The sequence below is a fragment of the Hibiscus syriacus genome, unplaced genomic scaffold, assembly GCF_006381635.1.
Source record: "Hibiscus syriacus cultivar Baekdansim isolate YM2019G1 unplaced genomic scaffold, ASM638163v2 tig00110458_pilon, whole genome shotgun sequence".
Lineage (NCBI taxonomy): Eukaryota > Viridiplantae > Streptophyta > Magnoliopsida > Malvales > Malvaceae > Hibiscus > Hibiscus syriacus.
In genome coordinates, this window is record NW_024062745.1 from 1,846,995 (window position 1) to 1,872,668 (window position 25,674).

General features: G+C 33.2%; 1 protein-coding gene and 1 pseudogene across 1 annotated transcript in view; one reads left to right on the top strand and one right to left on the bottom strand.

Moving 5' to 3' along the window:
* Positions 1-1,193: 1,193 nt before the first annotated feature.
* On the top strand, positions 1,194-5,180 carry LOC120126594 (annotated as a pseudogene).
* Positions 5,181-5,740: 560 nt separating this feature from the next.
* The window catches only part of LOC120126473 (pentatricopeptide repeat-containing protein At5g42310, chloroplastic-like), a 37,302-nt gene continuing 17,368 nt past the window's right edge, over positions 5,741-25,674 (bottom strand). Inside the window, exon 5 of the mRNA XM_039144656.1 lies at positions 5,741-5,891. Coding sequence (XP_039000587.1) covers positions 5,781-5,891 — 111 coding nt within the window. The 3' untranslated portion in view covers positions 5,741-5,780. The remainder of the gene's footprint in view (positions 5,892-25,674) is intronic.

The following is a 25,674-nucleotide window of genomic DNA, read 5'->3' on the forward strand; positions in this document are numbered from 1 at the left end:
CAACCCCTAAATTTCAGTTTACTAAATATTGTCATTATTTTAATATTTTATACGTCTTCACTTTGAATGCATTTTTCCCCATCCAAAGCTAAGATTCAATCATTATTTTTTAGTTCATTAGTATTTACATTTACCATCATCGTTAGGGATGGGTATGGGTCGGGTTTTTGGTCCACCCGACCCGACCCGAGAACAATGAGTCCTCCACCCGAGACCTGACCCAACCCGATCAAAACAAGTTTTTACCCGACCGATATATAACTTAAAAACTCGATCCGACCCGAAATAATAAAAAAATATTTTTATTCAATAAAAATAGTGACTTAATTGAAAAAAATAATATATAGAGGGGTATTATTGTAATTATTCCTAAATATATAAGGTAAAATTATATATTTTTCGGGTTGGATCGGGTCGGATATTTTTCACCCTAAACCGAACCCGACCCGAACATCTCATAAAAAAAGCAACCTGACCTGACTTGACCCAACCCGACCCGACCCAATCCGACCCTGATTTATTTTTTAAAAATTCCGACTCGACCCGATCGGATCGGAACCCGTCGGATTCGGGTCCATGCCCATCCCTAATCATCATCGAAATATGTAAGATTAGGGATACTAATGGTTTGAATTAGGTTAAATATTTGATTGAGCCGATTTAAGAAACATATTTCTTTCATTCGAATTTGTTTCGATTCAAATCTAGAAAATTGTATCAGATTTAAAATTTAACTCGATTATTATTAATGATATTGAATCGCTCAATGTGTAATAACAAGAAAATCAAAGCCTCCAGCTATTGCCTGTTCTCCACCAGCAGGGCTTCATCTTGTAGTGTTGCCTTCAGTGGCGGGTGTGTGAATAAAATCATACCAAATCTAATAATTTATTGATTTAATTTTTAAAACATTGATTATATTTTAAACTATTTTTATAATAATTTAGCAATATCTTAAAAACTATTTAAATATTATGACTCGTTAAGCATCGTTGACTGTGTAATTTAAATATTATCTTGAAAAATTAATTTATTTAGCAATATCAGGTGGTTATAATAATTCCTTTATTTTTTTAACCTATAAAAACAATAATTAATCCAGTCATCTAGTGAGAGTATATATCTATACTATATATTCCCAGAAAAAATAAATGGAAATTAACAGAGAAGCCCCGCCCCGTCCGGGTCCACCACCCGCAGAGTCAGCGTTTTTATCGGCGATGAGTGGTTTATTTTTTATCGTCTCTTATCTCCTCTCCGTTTCTGCTTCTTTGCCAATTCCCTCTATTGCTACCGCTAGCGCAGATGCTGATCTCACTCAACCATCTTTCACTCCTATCAACCGGGATCTTTACCATTCCAGGTATGTTTTTTCTTCATTGCCATTAGTTTTAATTCTTTATTTGTTTTTCAATCGTGATTAAAATTATTTGTATTTTTTTAATGGCGTTCGATTTAATTTGAAAAATATAGCCTCGTCAAATAGAGTAGGTTGGACTATTTTAATTTTTCTCTAACATTTTGGCTGATGAACGAATCTTTTGAATCCGAGAAAGAATTGAAAAGAGTAGGTTTGCTGCAAATTCGTGCGTGAAATAGATAAGCTTGAAATGCAGCTTACAATTAGAAATCTTAGTAGATTCGAGTAGAGTGATCTCTATGAAAATGTGTTATTGATGCTTCAAGTTGGGGAATTTCTATAACAAAATGTGTTCCCGATACTTCCTTAGCCTGCTGTTGTCAAATTGACTGTGTGATCTCTCTTTCAAGCAGAGATTCGAAGCCTTAAACCTCCAGATTAATTTCAGAGAATTACATGATATCCTCTCTGTTTGTAGATTAGTTTGGTATGGTGGAATCTGCAAGAATATAATTGAATGCCACATTTTGACCTTTCTGCCATGCTTTTTTCAGTTGAGTTTTTTTTAGATCTAGACACATGAGAACAAAAGGAGTAACAGTCCAAGAATAGACTGGAAGAACAAAATGAACTAATCTAGTCAAGACCATTGAAATGGTTGGAAGCATCTAGTTCAGAAACCAAACATATGTTCAATTATTCTTTTCAATCCTTGTGTTAAAAGTACAGCTGAACTTTAGAGTTCAGAGTTTTGTTATCATGTTTTAATTTACTTTGTATTATTTTGCAGTGATGCTTTGATTGAACAAATAAAGTCTTTGGTGCATCGACACCCTGACAAACTCACTGTAGGTGAACTACATGTTATATTTGGAAACAATTTTTGCATGAGAATTGGGTTTTATATTATTCATGCCATAAACAGGTAGAAACAATTAGAGCTGGAAACAAAGGGTACAAGTCTGAGATAACTGTTGTTACTTATTGCCATAGTAAGAAAGACGGTGATGACAAATCCAAGTTCCGGATCCTTCTTGTAAGTTCCTGCATAATCATATTTGGTAAATAGTACAGCAAGAACAATTGATAGTTTGCCTTGTAGATATTAAAGATGGTACCAGATTGAATCCACTGCTTAACTTTGCATACAGTCAATGTATCTGCTAACCTTTTTCTTATCTGGTATGTAGTTAATGCATGATCTCAGATTAGTACTTGCTGTTTTTTTTTTGACAGATTATTCATTGTCTTCCAGAGTTTTGGGCAGCATGGACGGGAGCTTATTACATCTGAACTTGCATTGCGGATCTTGTCAATCTTAAGTGAAGAACAGTTTCTACCAAAAATGGACCAAGCTTCTTTAAATGCTACCCTCGATAATGTTGTCGTAAAGGTAACATTTTTTACTTGCAAGAACATTCCTGGCTTTTGTTGGGCCTCTGTATAGTGAAGTGACTTGTTTAAGAAAATTTAGTTTACTCAAACTTCAACTATGAACTTGCTACTGGAGGAAGTATGAATAAGATTTTTTTTTCACTTAATACGAGCATGTGATGCTAGACTGCTTGAGAGATACAATATACAGACCATATGCAACTTGAGTGCTAACATCCGATAACATGGCAGGTAGTGCCGATGGAGAATCTGAACTGTCGGAAGCTTGTTGAAGCAGGAAATCTTTGTGAAAGGAGAAATGGTATTTCAATTTTATCTTAACGATATAAAACATCTATGATCTTGTGATAAGAAGTTGAAATCTTTAAATTGGGTTTCTTTGACAGGGAGAGGAGTTGATCTTAATAGGAATTGGAGTGTAGACTGGGGAAAAAAGGAGAAGGTTCATCATTTCTCCATTTTCTTCATGCAAATCCTCTTTGATATAGTTCTTTCTACAGTTTCATGTTTAAGTTGTATGTCCATTTACATGATGTTTTTTATTCATATATTTTATTCGAATATAGGACTGATCCATTTGAAGAGAATCCTGGAATTGCTCCTTTTAGTGAGCCTGAGACCCAGATCATGCGTAAACTTGCCGTATCATTCGATCCTCACATATGAATTAATGTACACTCTGGAATGGAGGTGTAATCATGAATTACATGTTAACAATTCTTTCTTTTTACTTCAAGTATTGGTTTTCCTTAACTATTGTGCAACCTTTAAGCTATTATTTTCTACATCATAAATACCTTTTTTGGACATTGAAACCTCTAGGAGATATCTAGATTCACTAATAGGAAATTTTCTTTTACCTATTGTGAAGATGAATCAATCCTGTTGGTTCATTATGCATCCATACATGACAAAAACATAAAATCTCATAAATAAAATGATATTAATCCATAATCAAGAGAAAACTTTGGATGTCTAATCCTGTATAACGTTGCTTTATGCTTTTTGTATTTGACTTTTCTCTTAGAAATAGGTCAGATTTGTTGCCTGTATGACACACTTCTTGTTTTTGATTTAATTCATGTAGGCACTATTTATGCCATATGACCACAAAAACAGAACCCCGGATGGATTGCCTTCTCAACAAATGAGATTCTTGCTTGAGGAGCTGAATAATGTTCATTGCCACAAGCGTTGCATGATTGGTTCTGGTGGAGGTTCTGTCTGGTTTGTATTCTTATACTCGAAGCAATGATGATAAGTCATGCTAGTTATAATAAGTCTATAAAATCTAATTGTAATACTCAAGAATGTGAGTGATGGGATCAGTCCTCAATAAAGCTTTTGGCATCGGCAATTAATCATTTTACTAGTGGTGTAAATAGTTCTTGACAATAACATCAGTCCTAAACTACCTATTTTTGTACTAGAACACCTAAATATGCAAGCAAAATATCCTATTGGACCAGCCGGTTGTACCCGTCATACCGGTGGTACTACAAAGCGATCACTGGTTTCAAATATATTGTTAAAAGTATTAAAAAAAAGTTGTGTATATTTTACTTGTTTTTCATGCAATTTCATTCCACTAAGATATGAATGTTATTGATTTCAGGTATATGGTACATGGGACAGCAACAGATTACATGTATGATGTTGTAAGAGTTCCCATGCCATTCACCTTTGAGGTATTTGAATTGTAAACTCTCTTTCCACAAAGAAAAAAAGAAGAAGAAGCAAATTTATCTCATTGATAGGCATACTTGTATGTTCGGTGGCAGATCTATGGAGATAGTACGGCAACAACAAAAGACTGCTTTAAAATGTTCAATCCAGTTGACCACACCACCTTCAAGGTATGTTAATTTGCCTCTTTCACTAGTTGGTGTACCGGTAACAGCTAAACAAAGATTTTATTTTGATTTTCAGAGAGTTCTCAATGACTGGGCTGCTGCTTTTTTCACAATATTTAAGCTGGGACCACAGCAGATTGATGTCCAATCCAAGGCACATAAGGTGGACAAATGGGTGTCCATTGATGAATACTTCGATGGTTACCTAATGGGAAGGAGAAACAGATACGGGAAGAAGATGGAGGTTATCGAGGTCGGAATGCAGGAAATAAGAATGTATTTCAGACTTTTCTTGCTGTCCTCTGTACTGTTATTGTTCATGTTCTGTTCTCGAATTTCGAAAGCCGGCAGGCAGATTGTCTCGGCCATTCCTCTTTGAATTTTTATGTTGGATACGAACTGAGGACAACAGCACGAGAATGTTGTGACTTTGTACACGTTAATTAGATGCCTCCTTTTTTGTATGTCGATTACTTTCTTCTTAGATACTGTAGATATCATTTTTACCATTTCCTGTGTATCAAAACTAATTCTTGTTAGCAAATTAAGCCACAAGCTGAAGCTATTGACTACATTACTCTTTATTTTTATTTTGATATTTTCAATGTTCGAGGGTTTATCTAATGAAGGTCTTTAGAGGCTAGAGCGTTTGCAGGCATGGCAAAATATATTATTTCTTCTATAAAATGAAACTTGGAGAACAGAGGTTAAAGTACATTTTGAATGTTGTTTTCTATAGAATGTTACTTGTTCAAAGATTCAATAGTCCTAACATAAGGCGAATGTTCCTCATTCCAAGCTTCAGAACACGGCTCGTAGAGTTCGATCACTCCGACGTGTCACACAAGGATGACCCTGCATGGCAACATGAATAGATTGTTCATGAGAAACAGTTTATGAAGAAAAAAAAAGTTTACTGGATGTAGCAGAAGATTCCCATGTAGGTTAAAAGTCTCCATTCACCAATACCAAAAAAAAATCATTGTAGGTTCTTTTAGCTGAGGAACTTGTGAGCCGAAACCGCAAGGAAAACTCCCTTGCTTGTTTTGTGATGGCATTATACAAAACGTCCGTATATCAGAAGATCACGAATAGTACCCTCAAATTGATAAGTCAAACACCAATGTGTTCTGTCATTAATTGCTTTAGTCATATGGATTATGGATTGTCAACTAGGACTTCACCGCTTGCTTCATGTATCTCAAAGCAGACAGCAACATTGCCCTAGCTTTCCTATCAGGAGTGCAACCAGACAAAATCATCTCTTCAAAGACAGACGGGACCTGAATCCAAACCATACAGGGCATCAATAACAAAAACATGTATGTTAATTATAAACAGATGCCATGGTGCAATGCATTACATCCACAACAACTATGATAGTAGCAGCATTGTGTTATGATTGTAGAGAAATCGAATAATAGGTAATAGGAATTAGAGAGAATTTTAGAGAAGAAATGCTTTTTCATTCATAACATAAGGAATTCATCATCACAACTCATTTTTATTTAGTTACAAGCTAACAGGACCTAAGGATTGCCAGCTGGCTGTCCTTTCTAACTGAATATAACAAATTCATTCTATCTCCATTTCTTTTACAGATATGAGCTATTGAACTCGACTATTTTAACTCTTCTTGGGCCTGCTCCAGTTGCTTCGGATCCGGTTCAACCCGCTCCAAGTCTTTCTGATCCACTTCAGAGGGTAAGTGATTTACATTTCCCTCACGTGCCTCAATCCCCAATTTTTCCTGTTCAATCCCTAGCCCTCGCCTCTCTTCCCCCAATTCTTCTTCGTGCCCTCGCCTTTCTCCTCCCACTATGACAATACCCACTCCTCGAGAGGATCCTTGTCCCCAAGGATCAAAGGACGAAAACTGGCCTCGGAGAACGGAGTAATCTTCCCAAGTGTCACTCGAAGCATCCAGGTTAGTCCATCGAACGAGCAACTGGCCTGTTATTGCGATTAATAATTCGTCTTCCCAAACTCTGACTTGGTTCTAAGCGAAACTGACCCTCTTCATCTACCACAGGAGGCTCTGTCGAAGATGTTGTTGTCGTACCAATGTGTTTCTTCAACATACTGACATGAAAGACTGGGTGTAATCGAGACGTTTCTGGTAAGTCTAACTTATAAGCGACTTCTCCAATTCTTTCTATAATTTTGTAAGGCCCATAGAATTTAGCTGCTAACTTCAGATTATTTCGCAGTGCAAGGGAGGTTTGACGATACGGCTGTAATTTCAGGTAAACCTCATCCCCTACTGCAAAAAATCATTCTGAACGCTTTTTGTTTGCTTGTTGTTTCATTCGATTAGCAGCATGTTCTAACTGTTGTTTCACAATTTGCCTGATTTCTTCCCTGCTCCTCATTAATTCTCCAACAGAATATACTGTTGTATCTGGTTGCCAAACCATTGTAGGAGGCTTATAGCCATATAAAGCTTGAAAGGGTGTTAGGTTTAGGGTTGTGTGATAGGTAGTATTATACCATCACTCAGCATGAGCCAACCACTTAACCCACTGTTTTGGTTGCAAAAACTGAGTCCTCTTAGATACTGCTCAAGACATTAATTAACCCTCTCTATCTGACCATCAGTTTCAGGATGGTAAGCAGTACTGAATAGTGTTGTAGTGTCCAACTGCTTCATTAGTTCTCTCCAAAAGAGACTAATGAATATTTTATCTCTATCTGAAATAGCCATTTTAGGCTGGCCATGGAGCTTGTAGACAATGTCTAGATATAGCTTAACTACCTCAGCTGCAGCAGTGTAGGGGTGGGACAATGCCATAAAATGGTTGTATTTGGTAAACTTGTCTACTATCACCAATATACAATTTTTCTTTAAGGAAGTAGGTAAGCCATAATAAAATCCATAATAATCACCTCCCAAGCTTGTTGAGGAATAGGAAGGGGTTGTAGCAGTCCTTGTTTAGGTTTATGCTCCACCTTAATTTGCTAACAAACTGTACAACATCTGACATAGCTGACTGCCATAACTTTAAGCCTAGGCCAATAAAATATGATCTAATCCTCTGATAAGTATCCTGAGTCCCTGAATAACCTCCATGAGGGGAGTCATGTAAAACTGGAAGAATTTTAAGTCTAAGAGACCCATTAGAACCAATGTAAACTCTATCTTTAAATCTGAGTATCCCTTTTGAAAATTTCCAATTATGATCAGCAGTGGGTGTCACAGTTAATTTATTGATCCAATCAGCAGCTAATTTGTCATCCTTATAGTTGTCTTCAACTTCTTGCACCAAACTGATCAAAGTAGTTCCCATGGCAAGACATTGACCATGATCTTCCCATTGCCTTGAATCATCTGCTACAATATTTGACTTACCCTTTTTGTATTAAATAGTATAGTCCAGCCCCAGTAATTTAGTCAACCATTTCTTTTGAATTATGGTGGTCAGTTTTTACTCCAATAGATACTTTAGAGGTTCATGATCTGTTTTAATAATAAATGGCTTACTCTCTAAGTAATGCCTCCACTTAGAAACTACTAATAAAATAGCAAGATACTCCTTTTCATAAATGGAGAGAGCATCATGTCTAGGACTGAGAGCCTTGTTGAGATAAGCAATATATCTACCCTTTTGAGATAGAACAACACCAATTCCTCCTGAACTAGCATCTGTTTCCAAATAGAATCTCTTACTGAAATCAGGTAAGGCTAAAACAGGAGCAACACACATAGCCTGTTTTAAATTTTCAAAAGCAGTCAAAGCTGCAGTGGTCCACTGAAAATTGTCCTTAGTAAGCAATTGAGCCAAAGGCTTACTTATGGAGCCATAATCTTTAATAAACATCCTATAGTAACCAGTTAGACCCAAAAATCCTCGCAGTGATTTTAAAGATTTAGGAAGAGGCCAATTCTTCATAGCTTCTACCTTGGTAGGATCTATAACTACTTGATAACTCCGTAAAAAGACTATTTTTAAGGCCTTTTCAACTTAAGTTATTGTTTGTTTAAGGGTACATATAGGTCATTTTAGATGTATGTAGCTGCATATAATTGCATTTTGTGGTTGTGTTATTTTATTTTATTAAGGTGCTATATGGAGAGGAAGTTGTGGTTTTTAGTATGTGCAGGAAATAAGAAGCAAAATCGGCGAGCTGGGAAGTAATGCCACGGCATCACACGTTGCTGAAGCAGATTGAAATGCCTCGACATTTATGGTGCAGAAAACAACAAAAATATACAGCTGTACGTGGACAGTTGGCTCTGCACGTGGAATGATGGTTGTAACAGCCTGCTAGGGGACCACTGACACCTGGAGGATAAGGTTCATACACAACATGTGATTCTAGGGGTATGAGGGATATTTTACACCCAAAAATATCCCAACAACCTCATCATTACCCATAGATATTTATTATATATTACACTTCACAAGAAAGAGAGTGGGGTGGAAAGAAAGGAGACACATATTGTAGCAGAAAAATTAGATTTTTATTTTCCCTTTTTTCTTTCTTCTTCCTTGGGTTTTCCTCCATTGATAAAGCTTCAAGGAGTGGCGAGCTAGGCGCCGAGAGGAGCTAGCGAGCTAAAGTGGTTCGTGATGGCCGAGGAGACCTCCAGTGGCGCGCGTCGAAGGCTCTTTCTCACTTCCCTTTGCTGTTATTTTATTTATTTTATTTGTGGGTTGTTGGAATGAATATTTTGTGGATTTTTCTATGGATATTTCGAACCCCACCATGAACTAACTTATTTGGTGGTGGTTGGTTTAATGGATGTTTAAACTTTATTTTTAATGATATATTTAAGTTTATCTTGGTTCTCTATTTGCTTTGCTTATGAATGCTTCACCATCTAGGCTTATAAGAGGCAAGAAAATATTCATTACTTAGATGAAGGCTAGGTGTTCGGAAGAATCTTAAGCTAAAAATACTTGTAAGTATTCGGAAGAAACGCAAGACAAGATCCTCATAAGCAATGGGTTATAGTATTTTCAAGGGGCTTTGAACTGGCCTAGGAATATTATAACCTAATCCCTTAGATCTCGGAAGAGACTAGGATAGGATTTCAACGACTAAAAAGGGTGTCTTTATCAATAGGGTAGACTGTCTAACATCGTTGAGTGAGAGCATATGCCTTGGCATCCTATTCTGTTAGGTTCCTATGAGAACATTTTAGGAAAGCCCTGTCGAGTAAGTAAAGACCAGATAGCTTAAATCTGCCTGAGAGATAAATTTAGCATTCTTAGATCAATCACTACCATTCATTCCATTGAAAGCTTGTCACGTGAGGATTATCTTCTTTTTATTTTATTTATCTTTTATTTATTGTTTTTACCATTTTTCATTGTCTTGACATTTCATCATTTTCAACACTAAACATCTATTCTTGCCACTGCATTTCCATTTGCTACACCATCACACCTTCAATCCACATTCACCAGCATATACATATCCATTGCCGTGACATTTGTATATATCAAGACTAACTATACTTAGATAGAATAGTGCATAAACTTTACTCAATATCCTTCTAATCCATGTGGAGACGATACTCACTCATCACTTTATTACTTGAGCGATTGTGTATACTTGCACATTATTTGCGTATATTTTATAGTACTCACAACACGCAACAAGTTTTTGGCGCCGTTGCCTAGGATTGGCAATTGATGATGTTGAGTTTAGTTGTTGCATCGTTTTAATTATTTTCTTTGTACATAGTTGCTTGTTTTTGTGTTTACCTTTTTCAGGTGTTACGTTATCGCATGACACGTAAAAGACCCAAAGAACCATTATTTCATATAGAACCTGAGGCTCATGCTGTTCAAAATCAAGTGAAGGATCCTGCAGTTCAAAATGCCACGACAATTCCAAATGCTAGGAATGCTGCTCGACCACAAACTATTAGAGATTACTTAACTCCCACCTTGGATGACCTAAAAACTGCTATTATAGCTCCCAAGATTCAGGCAACCCAATTCGAGCTCAAACCGGTTATGTTCTGTAACACCCCAACCCGTATCCAACCCGGATACGAATTCGAGGTGTCACATTGACCTTTTAAAACATGTACTTGTATAAAATAGTGAGTAATTTAAAACTTTTATAACATATAAATGACTAATTTACATAAAAGACATTTTCATTATTACAAAACCAATCAGAGCGTGTATATTTCACTTATTTATTTACATATAACTATTCGAAACATTTATAAAACTGTTCATAGCTTAAACAATATATTCTTTTGAAAACATGCCAACTAGAACTTTATATACTAAAATACATATTATTCACATCTTTTCTGATCTGACCTTTAGTAAGGAGAACTGACTTGTCTTGCTCTACATTGCTCTTTACTCTTCTCGAAACCTACGTGTAAATCACTTACACGCTAAGTCAAAGACTTAGTGAGGCATATAAACATATAAGGTAAACGGTAACTAATAATCATACCAAAACAATTACTACTATCATTTCATACCACTCATACTTTTACATGTAACAAATATATGCATACATATATGTCATTATCATTCATATCTTTTATCTCATGTTCCTATGATCTTTTATGTCCATATCATATAACATATACCATAACCAATTGCACATATACATATCATGTCATGTAAACTATATATATATACTATCATTGATTCCTTTCATCATATGGTCTTATAAGTTACCATTTGTACAATCAATATCACACATGAAATTCCACAAGGAAACAAACATATTATCATATCACTTTATTAATATTATCTATTTAATTGCCCATGATACACATGTGAGAACTAAAGATATGCGAGTACATAGAGGTTGTGCACTAATGCTGTCACCACAGGTCATATAATTGCACCGGAGTGCCACATATAATTGCACCGGAGTGCCGGGAAGAATTGCACCGTAGTACCATATAATAATGTCCATAAGGACCACATATCATTCCTTAAGAATCATATACATATACTAGGGATCAAGTATGTGTCTCACCAGACTTCACAAATGTTCCAAAAAATACATATACGTCCCGAAGGACCACATATCATTCCTTAAGAATCATATACATATGCCAAGGATCAAGTATGTGTCTCACCATACTTCACATATGTTCCAAAGAATACATATATGTCCCGAAGAACCACATAGACCCTCGACTCTTGGCATGCCAACTATACCCCTAGCTCTCATGACACATAACATGGGCATTATCTTTTATATCCTTTTTCATATTCATGTAACCATATCATATATTCATATAAGCTCATGGTTTCATTCACATATACATGTAATCACGTAGTTCATGTCAATTCTCATATGAGTTCATATTCATAAAATAGGATTCACCCTCATGTATCACATATACTTTCTCTTTCATATGGCTTATAATATTTCTCATGTGTTCATATGACATGTAAATCATTGTCATCTTATCATGTTATCACATAAACATATCATCTTACAATACATACAAAACACATCAATACATATATTCACATATACCTATCATTTCATTATCCTTATTATTATTCTTATCATCACCATTAATCTGTTTTACTTACCATATTTATATCAATAACATATATACTCATGCACACATATAAATCATAACAAATACATACTTCTATGAATTCATGTTTTTCACTATTGGAAATAGACTTATCACAAGTCTTATTTTCCCTTGAACCTCATATACTAGAGAATGTGCACTCACCTTAGCCTTGTTTGCTTTGAATCAATCTTAATCCTTAGATTGTTCCGGAACAGGCTTTATTCTATATCTACATCATAATAATACATTGATACATATCAGTATACTAATTGATATCTTCTAAATTGTCACTTCTTAGGCTAAAAGAAAAGCCCATTTCATCTTTTAATGAAGGTATGCATCGATGCATCTTTGCACTACCTGTGCATCGATGCATAAAATACATTCGATGTTTGTTTATTACTGGGATGCATCGATGCATGCCTTATGCATCGATGCACCAATTGCATTCGATGTTTTTAGATTAAAAGAGTGCATCGATGCACTACCTGTGCATCGATACACCTTCAAACAATTTCTGGGTTTTAACCTTGATGCATCGGTGCACTATGAATATGCATCGATGCACTCTGCCCAGAATCCTCTTTTTGAACCCAAAACTTCATTCTTTTTGGATTAAATCCTTCATATTTCAACCCCTTTCATATTCTTAACTTATATATACATACTTAAACTCATTAATATTCATTTATCTCATCTTTAACCTTAATATCCTCTCCTCTTTAGGAATTTCAAGAATCATACCCTATTTTCCACATGTTTCAAATCTAATTCTAACACTTAATATTTCTTAATTATGCTGATAACAAGTCAAATTTAGTTTCAAGTTCAACTTATCAACTCCATTCTGGAAATTCACTCAAGAACTCCAAATCTTTAATCTTCCCTAACTCATTTATCTTTTGATCTTAAGATAACTTAAGCTTTCCTTAAGCTTAAGTATCACCTAAGAATCATAACCCAACTTTTAATTCAACAAATAACCAACTAATTAAGAAACTCACCTTTGAGTTGGAGTTTCACGCACAAAGAAGAAAGGAGGAGAAGAGAATTCTGGAGACCTTGTTTTTGGTTTCCTACACTCTCACGTGTAAAAATATATATCCCCACTATCACATTTTTAATTCTTTAAATGATCAAATAACCATTTTACCCTTTAGTTCCTTTAATAATTACTAACAACTTTTAGGAAATACTTCCAAATAAATCACTGAACTAATCTATTCTTCTACTTTAGTCACCAAATTCTGAAACTTTACAATTTGGTCACTAACCCATAGTTTGGGATGTTACAAATCTCCCCTCCTTTTAAAAATTCGTCCTCGAATTTTCACTGCACATCCTGAGAAGAACATATCTTCTAACATTCTCATGCTGCTTTCTGAACTTAATCTTTTGTATCATCTTTAATAACTTGGTTCTTATCTTTTCAATTATTCGACTACCTTTTTACTTTATATCTCTTATCATGTCACTTATCAGATAGACAATAACATTAATTCTTATTACTCAAACTCATAAATCAATCAAATTCCTTATCAATCTTCAATTGTCTTTCAAGAATCACCAAACTTTTATTTCATCCTTACTTGACTGACTCCAAAACTTCCTTAATACATATAAATCTTTATTCACTTCTCTGACTACATCCACTTGACCAAGAAACATAACCTTAAATCTTCATCATAACTGATTAAACATACACTTTGCATAACTAAGCAATTTCTCATTTTACCTGACATGTCTTTCTTACTTCTGGTTAAACTTATAACCTATATCTCAACATAATCTTTATCACATCTAATTCTTTAAACTTCATCCTTTCATTTTCTTCATAAATCAAAATCTTCTTATACACCAATCATATCTTTCTTTCATGTTCATATACTTTATTCCTATCACTTAAACTTATCTCTGATTACCAATCTTTATTATATCTTTATAACTTTACTAATCAACTTCACTTATACAGAACCTCATTCTTATCGTATCTTGCTTGTATTTTCTTCCTTCAAAATTTTCTTTAAAACACATAAATATTTATCTCCTTGCCTATATCATATCTATATGATCAAAATACACAACCACATCCAGATTCGTATCTCATTTGATTAACTTACTTTATGTTTCCTTCAAATCTGATAATTCTAACATCCATGCCATTACAACTAATTAATAACAACTTTTCAATCTAGGGCGTAAGCCCTGATCAAATTAATCATAAACATCATTTCAGTTAAAATCAACCCAGTGTAATTTACTTATTGAACCCATACTCTCATTCATATACAATATTATGCCTTGTCTCTTTTATTACCTTTCATTTCAATGATTAAAATACATAACCATATCTCAATCCACACCATACATAATTAGCTTACCCTGAAATCATCTTCTAATCCTTTAACTTTAATACACTAATATCTGATAACTCTGTTAGTCAACTTCGATTCTTCCAATCTAAAACATAAACCTTCATCGAACCATTCATATACATTCTTTGCAGTCGAAATTATATCAACAATAGTTTACTCAACTAATCAAATAAATATTCAATCTCATACACCATGTCACTTCCATTATTCATGCTTAACATTCTAACTTCCTTTATTTATAAACTGATCATTGATGTATCCATACTTAAACTCTTCTTATCAATCCTTAGTTTTACTCAAACATTTGAATCCTTACTTCCTTCACTCTATCACTTTACTATAATCACAGTATACAACTGTATCCAGTTTCACTTCATATTTGGTTATCATAACCTACCATATCTTGAAATCTTGTAATTTCAATACATTCCATCCCATAATCTTGTTAGCCCACGCTAACTCTTTCCATCTTAAATACAAAAACAGTATCTACCTCACTTGATACATTTAAAATACTTCTTATCCTTCACATTATTTAATTTCTAGCAAAACACTTAATCCATTCCTTGGTCTTTATCCATTTATCCTTTTATAATCCGCATTGTCTTATACATAACTAAACCATATCATGTTCTTTATACTCCCATGCTCTTTTATATCACATATATTTATCCTTAACTATCACTCCTTATCACATTTTCATTACTTTATTAGTCAACTTTACTTGCACAAAACCTTATTCTTTACCATTCTTATACTTATGTTTTCTCCACTTGTTTAAAAAAAAAAATCACCAGATTCAATACTCATCTAATCCATTTAAAATAATTTTTCTGCTTCGATTTACATAACTTTTGAAAGAGCTTTTAACCCAATTCACAAGGGTTGTCTTTAACCCTGACTTATCCTCAATTAACTCTTTGTTTAATCTTTCAAGATCAAACCTACTGTTGGAGTCTGTCGAACTCTCATCTGATTTGATTCTCTGACGGAGAATACAACTAATTCATGTCTGGTTTAAAGTTGAACCAGAATCTCTACCTTTCTTTGATGGTGCTAAAATTCTATGAAGCACTAATTATCTTAATCATCTGAGATTTTTTTTTCCAATCCTTTTATTCTTAGCTCTCTCTAGAGCTTTAACACGATCAATCATTTCTTGAAATGAGAACAATTTCAAAACCAGTAAAACTCTTTTAATTTAAGGCACAAGTCTTAAACAATCAATCACATGTATCCTTTTTATCCTTCTTAATCAGAATCAATTCAAGAATAAATCTTCTTAACTTATCAAACTTACTTTCATACACATGCATGGGTAATTCCCTTGCTTCAAGCTCATATATTCGAGCTTCATTTATCCGTCATACTCTAACTTGTCAAAGTAGTAACGAAACTACTCAATTTAATTTCTCCTCTTTGGAGAAATAAAAACCTTCTATCATATCATCTAACCATAGGTCTGTAACAACAGAACCTTCCTCAAATCCATCCTTGAACTCGGGTGCTCTTAACTTTTCAACTATTTCGATACATTCATTCTATGAGTTAAAAAAATATAAATTGAAAATTCATCAGAATATTCTTCAACATGGTGAAGACATTCCCTAAGTTTATACAGGCACTTCCTGAGGTTTTTCGCTCTTCTCCCTGCCTGGCCAGGGCAGGTGAATGCTATTACCTTCAGTCTATTACCTTGTGCTTCACTTTGGAAGCTCTCATGATCATACATCTAATATAACATAACATTTTAATTCTATCAACAAGACAATACACTCCTTACACTATCAGATCAGAAATTATTCACTTTATGTTGGCATGCATACTTTTTAAAACACTTTTTACTTCGATTGATGCCTAGAATCAGCTAAATCGTAGCTCTGATACCATTAAATGTAACACCCCAACCCGTATCCGACCCGGATACGAATCCGAGGTGTCACATTGACCTTTTAAAACATGTACTTGTATAAAATAGTGAGTAATTTAAAACTTTTATAACATATAAATGACTAATTTACGTAAAAGACATTTTCATTATTACAAAACCAATCAGAGCGTGTATATTTCACTTATTTATTTACATATAACTATTCGAAACATTTATAAAACTGTTCATAGCTTAAACAATATATTCTTTTGAAAACATGCCAACTAGAACTTTATATACTAAAATACATATTATTCACATCTTTTCTGATCTGACCTTTAGTAAGGAGAACTGACATGTCTTGCTCCACATTGCTCTTTACTCTTCTCGAAACCTACGTGTACATCACTTACACGCTAAGTCAAAGACTTAGTGAGGCATATAAACATATAAGGTAAACGGTAACTAATAATCATACCTAAACAATTACTACTATCATTTCATAACACTCATACTTTTACATGTAACAAATATATGCATACATATATGTCATTATCATTCATATCTTTTATCTCATGTTCCTATGATCTCTTATGTCCATATCATATAACATATACCATAACCAATTACACATATACATATCATGTCATGTAAACTATATATATATATACTATCATTGATTCCTTTCATCATATGGTCTTATAAGTTACCATTTGTACAATCAATATCACACATGAAATTCCACAAGGAAACAAACATATTATCATATCCCTTTATTAATATTATCTATTTAATAGCCCATGATACACATGTGAGAACTAAAGATATGCGAGTACATAGAGGTTGTGCACTAATGCTGTCACCACAGCTCATATAATTGCACCGAAGTGCCACATATAATTGCACCGGAGTGCCGCGTAAAATTGCACCGTAGTACCATATAATAATGTCCATAAGGACCACATATCATTCCTTAAGAATCATATACATATACTAGGGATCAAGTATGTGTCTCACTAGACTTCACACATGTTCCAAAGAATACCTATACGTCCCGAAGGACCACATATCATTCCTTAAGAATCATATACATATGCCAAGGATCAAGTATGTGTCTCACCAGACTTCACACATGTTCCAAAGAATACATATATGTCCCGAAAGACCACATAGACCCTTAACTTTTGGCATGCCAACTATACCCCTAGCTCTCATGATACATAACATGGGCATTATCTTTTATATCCTTTTTCATATTCATGTAACCATATCATATATTCATATAAGCTTATGGTTTCATTCACATATACATGTAATCACGTAGTTCATGTCAATTCTCACATGAGTTCATATTCATATAAAAATAGGATTCACCCTCATATATCACATATACTTTCTCTTTCATATGGCTCATAACATTTCTCATGTGTTCATATGACATGTAAATCATTGTCATCTTATCATGTTATCACATAAACATATCATCTTACAATACATACAAAACACATCAATACCTATATTCACATATACCTATCATTTCATTATCCTTATTAATATTCTTATCATCACCATTAATCTCTTTTACTTACCATATTCATATCAATAACACATATACTCATACACACATATAAATCATAACAAATACATACTTCTATGAATTCATGTTTTTCACTATTGGAAATAGACTTATCACAAGTCTTATTTTCCCTTGAACCTCATATACTAGAGAATGTGCACTCACATTAGCCTTGTTTGCTTTGAATCAATCTTAATCCTTAGATTGTTCCGGAACAAGCTTTATTCTATATCTACATCATAATAATACATTGATACATATCAGTATACTAATTGATATCTTCTAAATTGTCACTTCTTAGGCTAAAAGAAAAGCCCATTTCATCTTTTAATGAAGGTATGCATCGATGCACTGCACAGTGTATCGATGCATTCCCTATCGGTGCATCGATACACTACCTGTTCATCGGTGCATAAAATATATTCGATGTTTGTTTATTACTGGGATGCATCGATGCATGCCTTATGCATCGATGCACCAATTGCATTCGATGTTTTTAGATTAAAAGAATGCATCGATGCACTACCTGTGCATCGATGCACTCTTTAGGAATTTCAAGAATCATACCCTATTTTCCACATGTTTCAAATCTAATTCTTACACTTAATACTTCTTAATTAAGCTGATGACAAGTCAAATTTAGTTTCAAGTTCAACTTATCAACTCCATTCTGGAAATTCACTCAAGAACTCCAAATCTTTAATCTTCCCTAACTCATTTATCTTTTGATCTTAAGATAACTTAAGCTTTCCTTAAGCTTAAGTATCACCTAAGAATCATAACCCAACTTTTAATTCAACAAATAACCAACTAATTAAGAAACTCACCTTTGAGTTGGAGCTTCATGCACAAAGAAGAAAGGAGGAGAAGAGAATTCTGGATACCTTGTTTTTGGTTTCCTACACTCCCACGTGTAAAAATATATATCCCCACTATCACATTTTTAATTCCTTAAATGATCAAATGACAATTTTACCCTTTAGTTCCTTTAATAATTACTAACAACTTTTAGGAAATACTTCCAAATAAATCACTGAACTAATCTATTCTTCTACTTTAGTCACCAAATTCTGAAACTTTACAATTTGGTCACTAACCCATAGTTTGGGATGTTACAAATCTCCCCTCCTTTTATAAATTCGTCCTCGAATTTTCACTGCACATCCTGAGAAGAACATATCTTCTAACGTTCTCATGGTGCTTTCTGAACTTAATCTTTTATATCATCTTTAATAACTTGGTTCTTATCTTTTCAATTATTCGACTACCTTTTTACTTTATATCTCCTATCATGTCACTTATCAGATAGACAATAACATTAATTCTTATTACTCAAACTCATAAATCAATCAAATTCCTTGTCAATCTTCAATTATCTTTCAAGAATCACCAAACTTTTATTTCATCCTTACTTGACTGAGTCCAAAACTTCCTTAATACATATAAATCTTTATTCATTTCTCTGACTACATCCACTTGACTAAGAAACATAACCTTAAATCTTCATCATAACTGATTAAACATACACTTTGCAGAACTAAACAATTTCTCATATTACCTGACATACCTTTCTTACTTCTGGTTAAACTTATAACCTATATCTCAACATAATCTTTATCACGTCTAATTCTTTAAACTTCATCCTTTCATTTTCTTCATAAATCAAAATCTTCTTATACACCAATCATATCTTTCTTTCATGTTCACATACTCTATTCCTATCACTTAAACTTATCTCTGATTACCAATCTTTATTATATCTTTATAACTTTACTAATCAACTTCACTTATACAGAACCTCATTCTTATTGTATCTTGCTTGTATTTTCTTCCTTCAAAATTTTCTTTAAAACACATAAATATTTATCTCCTTGCCTATATCATATCTATATGATCAAAATGCACAACCACATCCAGATTCATATCTCATTTGATTAACTTACTTTATGTTTCCTTCAAATCTGATAATTCTAACATCCATGCTATTACAGCTAATTAATAACAACTTTTCAATCTAGGGCGTAAGCCCTGATCAAATTAATCATAAACATCATTTCAGTTAAAATCAACCCAGTGTAATTCACTTATTGAACCCATACTCTCATTCATATACAGTATTATGCCTTGTCTCCTTTATTACCTTTCATTTCAATGATTAAAATACATAACCATATCTCAATCCACACCATACATAATTAGCTTACCCTGAAATCATCTTCTAATCCTTTAACTTTAATACACTACTATCTTATAACTCTGTTAGTCAACATCGATTCTTCCAATCTAAAATATAAACCTTCATCGAACCATTCATATACATTCTTTGCAGACAGAATTATTTCAACAATAGTTTACTCAACTAATCAAATAAACATTCAATCTCATACACCAATTCACTTCCATTATTCATGCTTAACATTCTAACTTCCTTTATTTATAAACTGATCATTGATGTACCCATACTTAAACTCTTCTTATCAATCCTTAGTTTTACTCAAACATTTGAATCCTCACTTCCTTCACTCTATCACTTGACTATAATCACAGTATACAACTGTATCCAGTTTCACTTCATATTTGGTTATCATAACCTACCATATCTTGAAATCTTGTAATTTCAATACATTCCATCCCATAATCTTGTTAGCCCACGCTAACTCTTTCCATCTTAAATACAAAAACAGTATCTACCTCACTTGATACATTTAAAATACTTCTTATCCTTCACATTATTTAATTTCTAGCAAAACACTTATTCCATTCCTTGGTCTTTATCCATTTATCCTTTTATAATCCGCATTGTCTTATACATAACTAAACCATATCATGTTCTTCATACTCCCATGCTCTTTTATATCACATATATTTATCCTTAACTATCACTCCTTATCACATTTTCATTACTTTATTAGTCAACTTTACTTGCACAAAACCTTATTCTTTACCATTCTTATACTTATGTTTTCTCCACTTGTTTAAAAAAAATCACCAGATTTCAATACTCATCTAATCCATTTAAAATACTTTTTCTGCTTTGATTTACATAACTTTTGAAAGAGCTTTTAACCCAATTCACAAGGGTTGTCTTTAACCCTGACTTATCCTCAATTAACTCTTTATTTAATCTTTCAAGATCAAACCTATTGTTGGAGTCTGTCGAACTCTCATCTGATTTGATTCTCTGACGGAGAATACAACTAATTTATGTATGTTTTAAAGTTGAACCAGAATCTCTACCTTTCTTTGATGGTGCTAAAATTCTATGAAGAACTAATTATCTTAATCATCTGAGATTTTTTTTTCCAATCCTTTTATTCTTAGCTCTCTCTAGAGCTTTAACACGATCAACCATTTCTTGAAATGAGAACAATTTCAAAACCAATAAAACTCTTTTAATTTAAGGCACAAGTCTTAAAAAATCAATCACATGTATCATTTTTATCCTTCTCAATCAGAATCAATTCAACAATAAATCTTCTTAACTTATCAAACTTACTTTCATACACATGCATGGGTAATTCCCTTGCTTCAAGCTCATATATTCGAGCTTCATTTATCCGCCATACTCTAACTTGTCAAAGTAGTAACGAAACTACTCAATTTAATTTCTCCTCTTTGGAGAAATAAAAACCTTCTATCATATCATCTAACCATAGGTCTGTAACAACAGAACCTTCCTCAAATCCATCCTTGAACTCGGGTGCTCTTAACTTTTCGATCTTCTCCCTGCCTGGCCAGGGGCACGTGAATGCTATTACATTCAGTCTATTACCTTGTGCTTCACTTTGGAAGCTCTCATGATCATACATCTAATATAACATAACATTTTAATTCTATTAGCAAGACAATACACTCCTTACACTATCAGATCAGAAATTATTCACTTTATGTTGGCATGTATACTTTTTAAAACACTTTTTACTTCGATTGATGCCTAGAATCGGCTAAACCGTAGCTCTGATACCATTAAATGTAACACCCCAACCCGTATCCAAATCGGATACGAATCCGAGGTGTCACATTGACCTTTTAAAACATGTACTTGTATAAAATAGTGAGTAATTTAAAACTTTTATAACATATAAATGACTAATTTACATAAAAGACATTTTCATTATTACAAAACCAATCAGAGCGTGTATATTTCACTTATTTATTTACATATAACTATTCGAAACATTTATAAAACTGTTCATAGCTTAAACAATATATTCTTTTGAAAACATGCCAACTAGAACTTTATATACTAAAATACATATTATTCACATCTTTTCTGATCTGACCTTTAGTAAGGAGAACTGACATGTCTTGCTCCACATTGCTCTTTACTCTTCTCGAAACCTACGTGTAAATCACTTACACGCTAAGTCAAAGACTTAGTGAGGCATATAAACATATAAGGTAAACGGTAACTAATAATCATACCTAAACAATTACTACTATCATTTCATACCACTCATACTTTTACATGTAACAAATATATGCATACATATATGTCATTATCATTCATATCTTTTATCTCATGTTCCTATGATCTTTTATGTCCATATCATATAACATATACCATAACCAATTGCACATATAAATATCATGTCATGTAAACTATATATATATACTATCATTGAATCCTTTCATTATATGGTCTTATAAGATACCATTTGTACAATCAATATCACACATGAAATTCCACAAGGAAACAAACAAATTATCATATCACTTTATTAATATTATCTATTTAATAGCCCATGATACACATGTGAGAACTAAAGATATGCGAGTACATAGAGGTTGTGCACTAATGCTGTCACCACAACTCATATAATTGCACCAAAGTGCCATATATAATTGCACCGGAGTGCCGCGTAGAATTGTACCGTAGTGCCATATAATAATGTCCATAAGGACCACATATCATTCCTTAATAATCATATACATATACTAGGGATCAAGTATGTGTCTTACCAGACTTCACACATGTTTAAAAGAATACATATACGTCCCGAAGGACCACATATCATTCCTTAAGAATCATATACATATGCCAAGGATCAAGTATGTGTCTCACCAGACTTCACACATGTTCCAAATAATACATATATATCCCGAAGGACCACATAGACCCTCGACTTTTGGCATGCCAACTATACCCCTAGCTCTCATGACACATAACATGGGCATTATCTTTTATATTCTTTTTCATATTCATGTAACCATATCATATATTCATATAAGCTCATGGTTTCATTCACATATACATGTAATCACGTAGTTCATGTCAATTCTCATATGAGTTCATATTCATATAAACATAGGATTTACCCTCATGTATCACATATACTTTCTCTTTCATATGGCTCATAATATTTCTCATGTGTTCATATGACATGTAAATCATTGTCATCTTATCATGTTATCACATAAACATATCATCTTACAATACATACAAAAACACATCAATACCTATATTCACATATACCTATCATTTCATTATCCTTACTATTATTCTTATCATCACCATTAATCTCTTTTACTTACCATATTCATATCAATAACGCATATACTCAAGCACACATATAAATCATAACAAATACATACTTCTATGAATTCATGTTTTTCACTATTGGAAATAGACTTATCACAAGTCTTATTTTCCCTTGAACCTCATATATTAGAGAATGTGCACTCACCTTAGCCTTGTTTGCTTTGAATCAATATTAATCCTTAGATTGTTCCGGAACAAGCTTTATTCTATATCTACATCATAATAATACATTGATACATATCAGTATACTAATTGATATCTTCTAAATTGTCACTTCTTAGGCTAAAAGAAAGCCCATTTCATCTTTTAATGAAGGTATGCATCGATGCATCTTTGCACTACCTGTGCATCGGTGCATAAAATACATTCGATGTTTGTTTATTACTGGGATGCATCGATGCATGCCTTATGCATCGATGCACCAATTGCATTTGATGTTTTTAGATTAAAAGAGTGCATCGATGCACTACCTGTGCATCGATACACCTTCAAACAATTTCTGGGTTTTAAACTTGATGCATCGGTGCACTATGAATATGCATCGATGCACTCTGCCCAGAATCCTCTTTTTGAACCCAAAAATTCATTCTTTTTGGATTAAATCCTTCATATTTCAACCCCTTTCATATTCCTAACTTACATATACATACTTAAACTCATTAATATTCATTTATCTCATCTTTTAACCTTAATATCCTCTCTTCTTTAGGAATTTCAAGAATCATACCCTATTTTCCATATATTTCAAATCTAATTCTAACACTTAATACTTCTTAATTAAGCTGATGACAAGTCAAATTTAGTTTCAAGTTCAACTTATCAACTCCATTATGGAAATTCACTCAAGAACTCCAAATCTTTAATCTTCCCTAACTCATTTATCTTTTGATCTTAAGATAACTTAAGCTTTCCTTAAGCTTAAGTATCACCTAAGAATCATAACCCAACTTTTAATTCAACAAATAACCAACTAATTAAGAAACTCACCTTTGAGTTGGAGCTTCACGCACAAAGAAGAAAGGAGGAGAATAGAATTCTGGAGACCTTGTTTTTGGTTTCCTACACTCCCACGTGTAAAAATATATATCCCCACTATCACATTTTTAATTCCTTAAATGATCAAATGACCATTTTACCCTTTAGTTCCTTTAATAATTACTAAAAACTTTTAGGAAATACTTCCAAATAAATCACTGAACTAATCTATTCTTCTACTTTAGTCACTAAATTCTGAAACTTTACAATTTGGTCACTAAGCCATAGTTTGGGATGTTACAAATCTCCCCTCCTTTTAAAAATTCATCCTCGAATTTTCACTGCACATCCTGAGAAGAACTTATCTTCTAACGTTCTCATGTTGCTTTCTGAACTTAATCTTTTGTATCATCTTTAATAACTTGGTTCTTATCTTTTCAATTATTCGACTACCTTTTTACTTTATATCTCCTATCATGTCACTTATCAGATAGACAATAACATTAATTCTTATTACTCAAACTCATAAATCAATCAAATTCCTTGTCAATCTTCAATTGTCTTTCAAGAATCACCGAACTTTTATTTCATCCTTACTTGACTGACTCCAAAACTTCCTTAATACATATAAATCTTTATTCATTTCTCTGACTACATCCACTTGACCAAGAAACATAACCTTAAATCTTCATCATAACTGATTAAACATACACTTTGCATAACTAAGCAATTTCTCATTTTACCTGACATACCTTTCTTACTTCTGGTTAAACTTATAACCTATATCTCAACATAATCTTTATCACATCTAATTCTTTAAACTTCATCCTTTCATTTTCTTCATAAATCAAAATCTTCTTATACACCAATCATATCTTTCTTTCATGTTCACATACTCTATTCCTATCACTTAAACTTATCTCTGATTACCAATCTTTATTATATCTTTATAACTTTACTAATCAACTTCACTTATACAGAACCTCATTCTTATCGTATCTTGCTTGTATTTTCTTCCTTCAAAATTTTCTTTAAAACACATAAATATTTATCTCCTTGCCTATATCATATCTATATGATCAAAATACACAACCATATCCAGATTCGTATCTCATTTGATTAACTTACTTTATGTTTCCTTCAAATCTGATAATTCTAACATCCATGCCATTACAACTAATTAATAATAACTTTTCAATCTAGGGC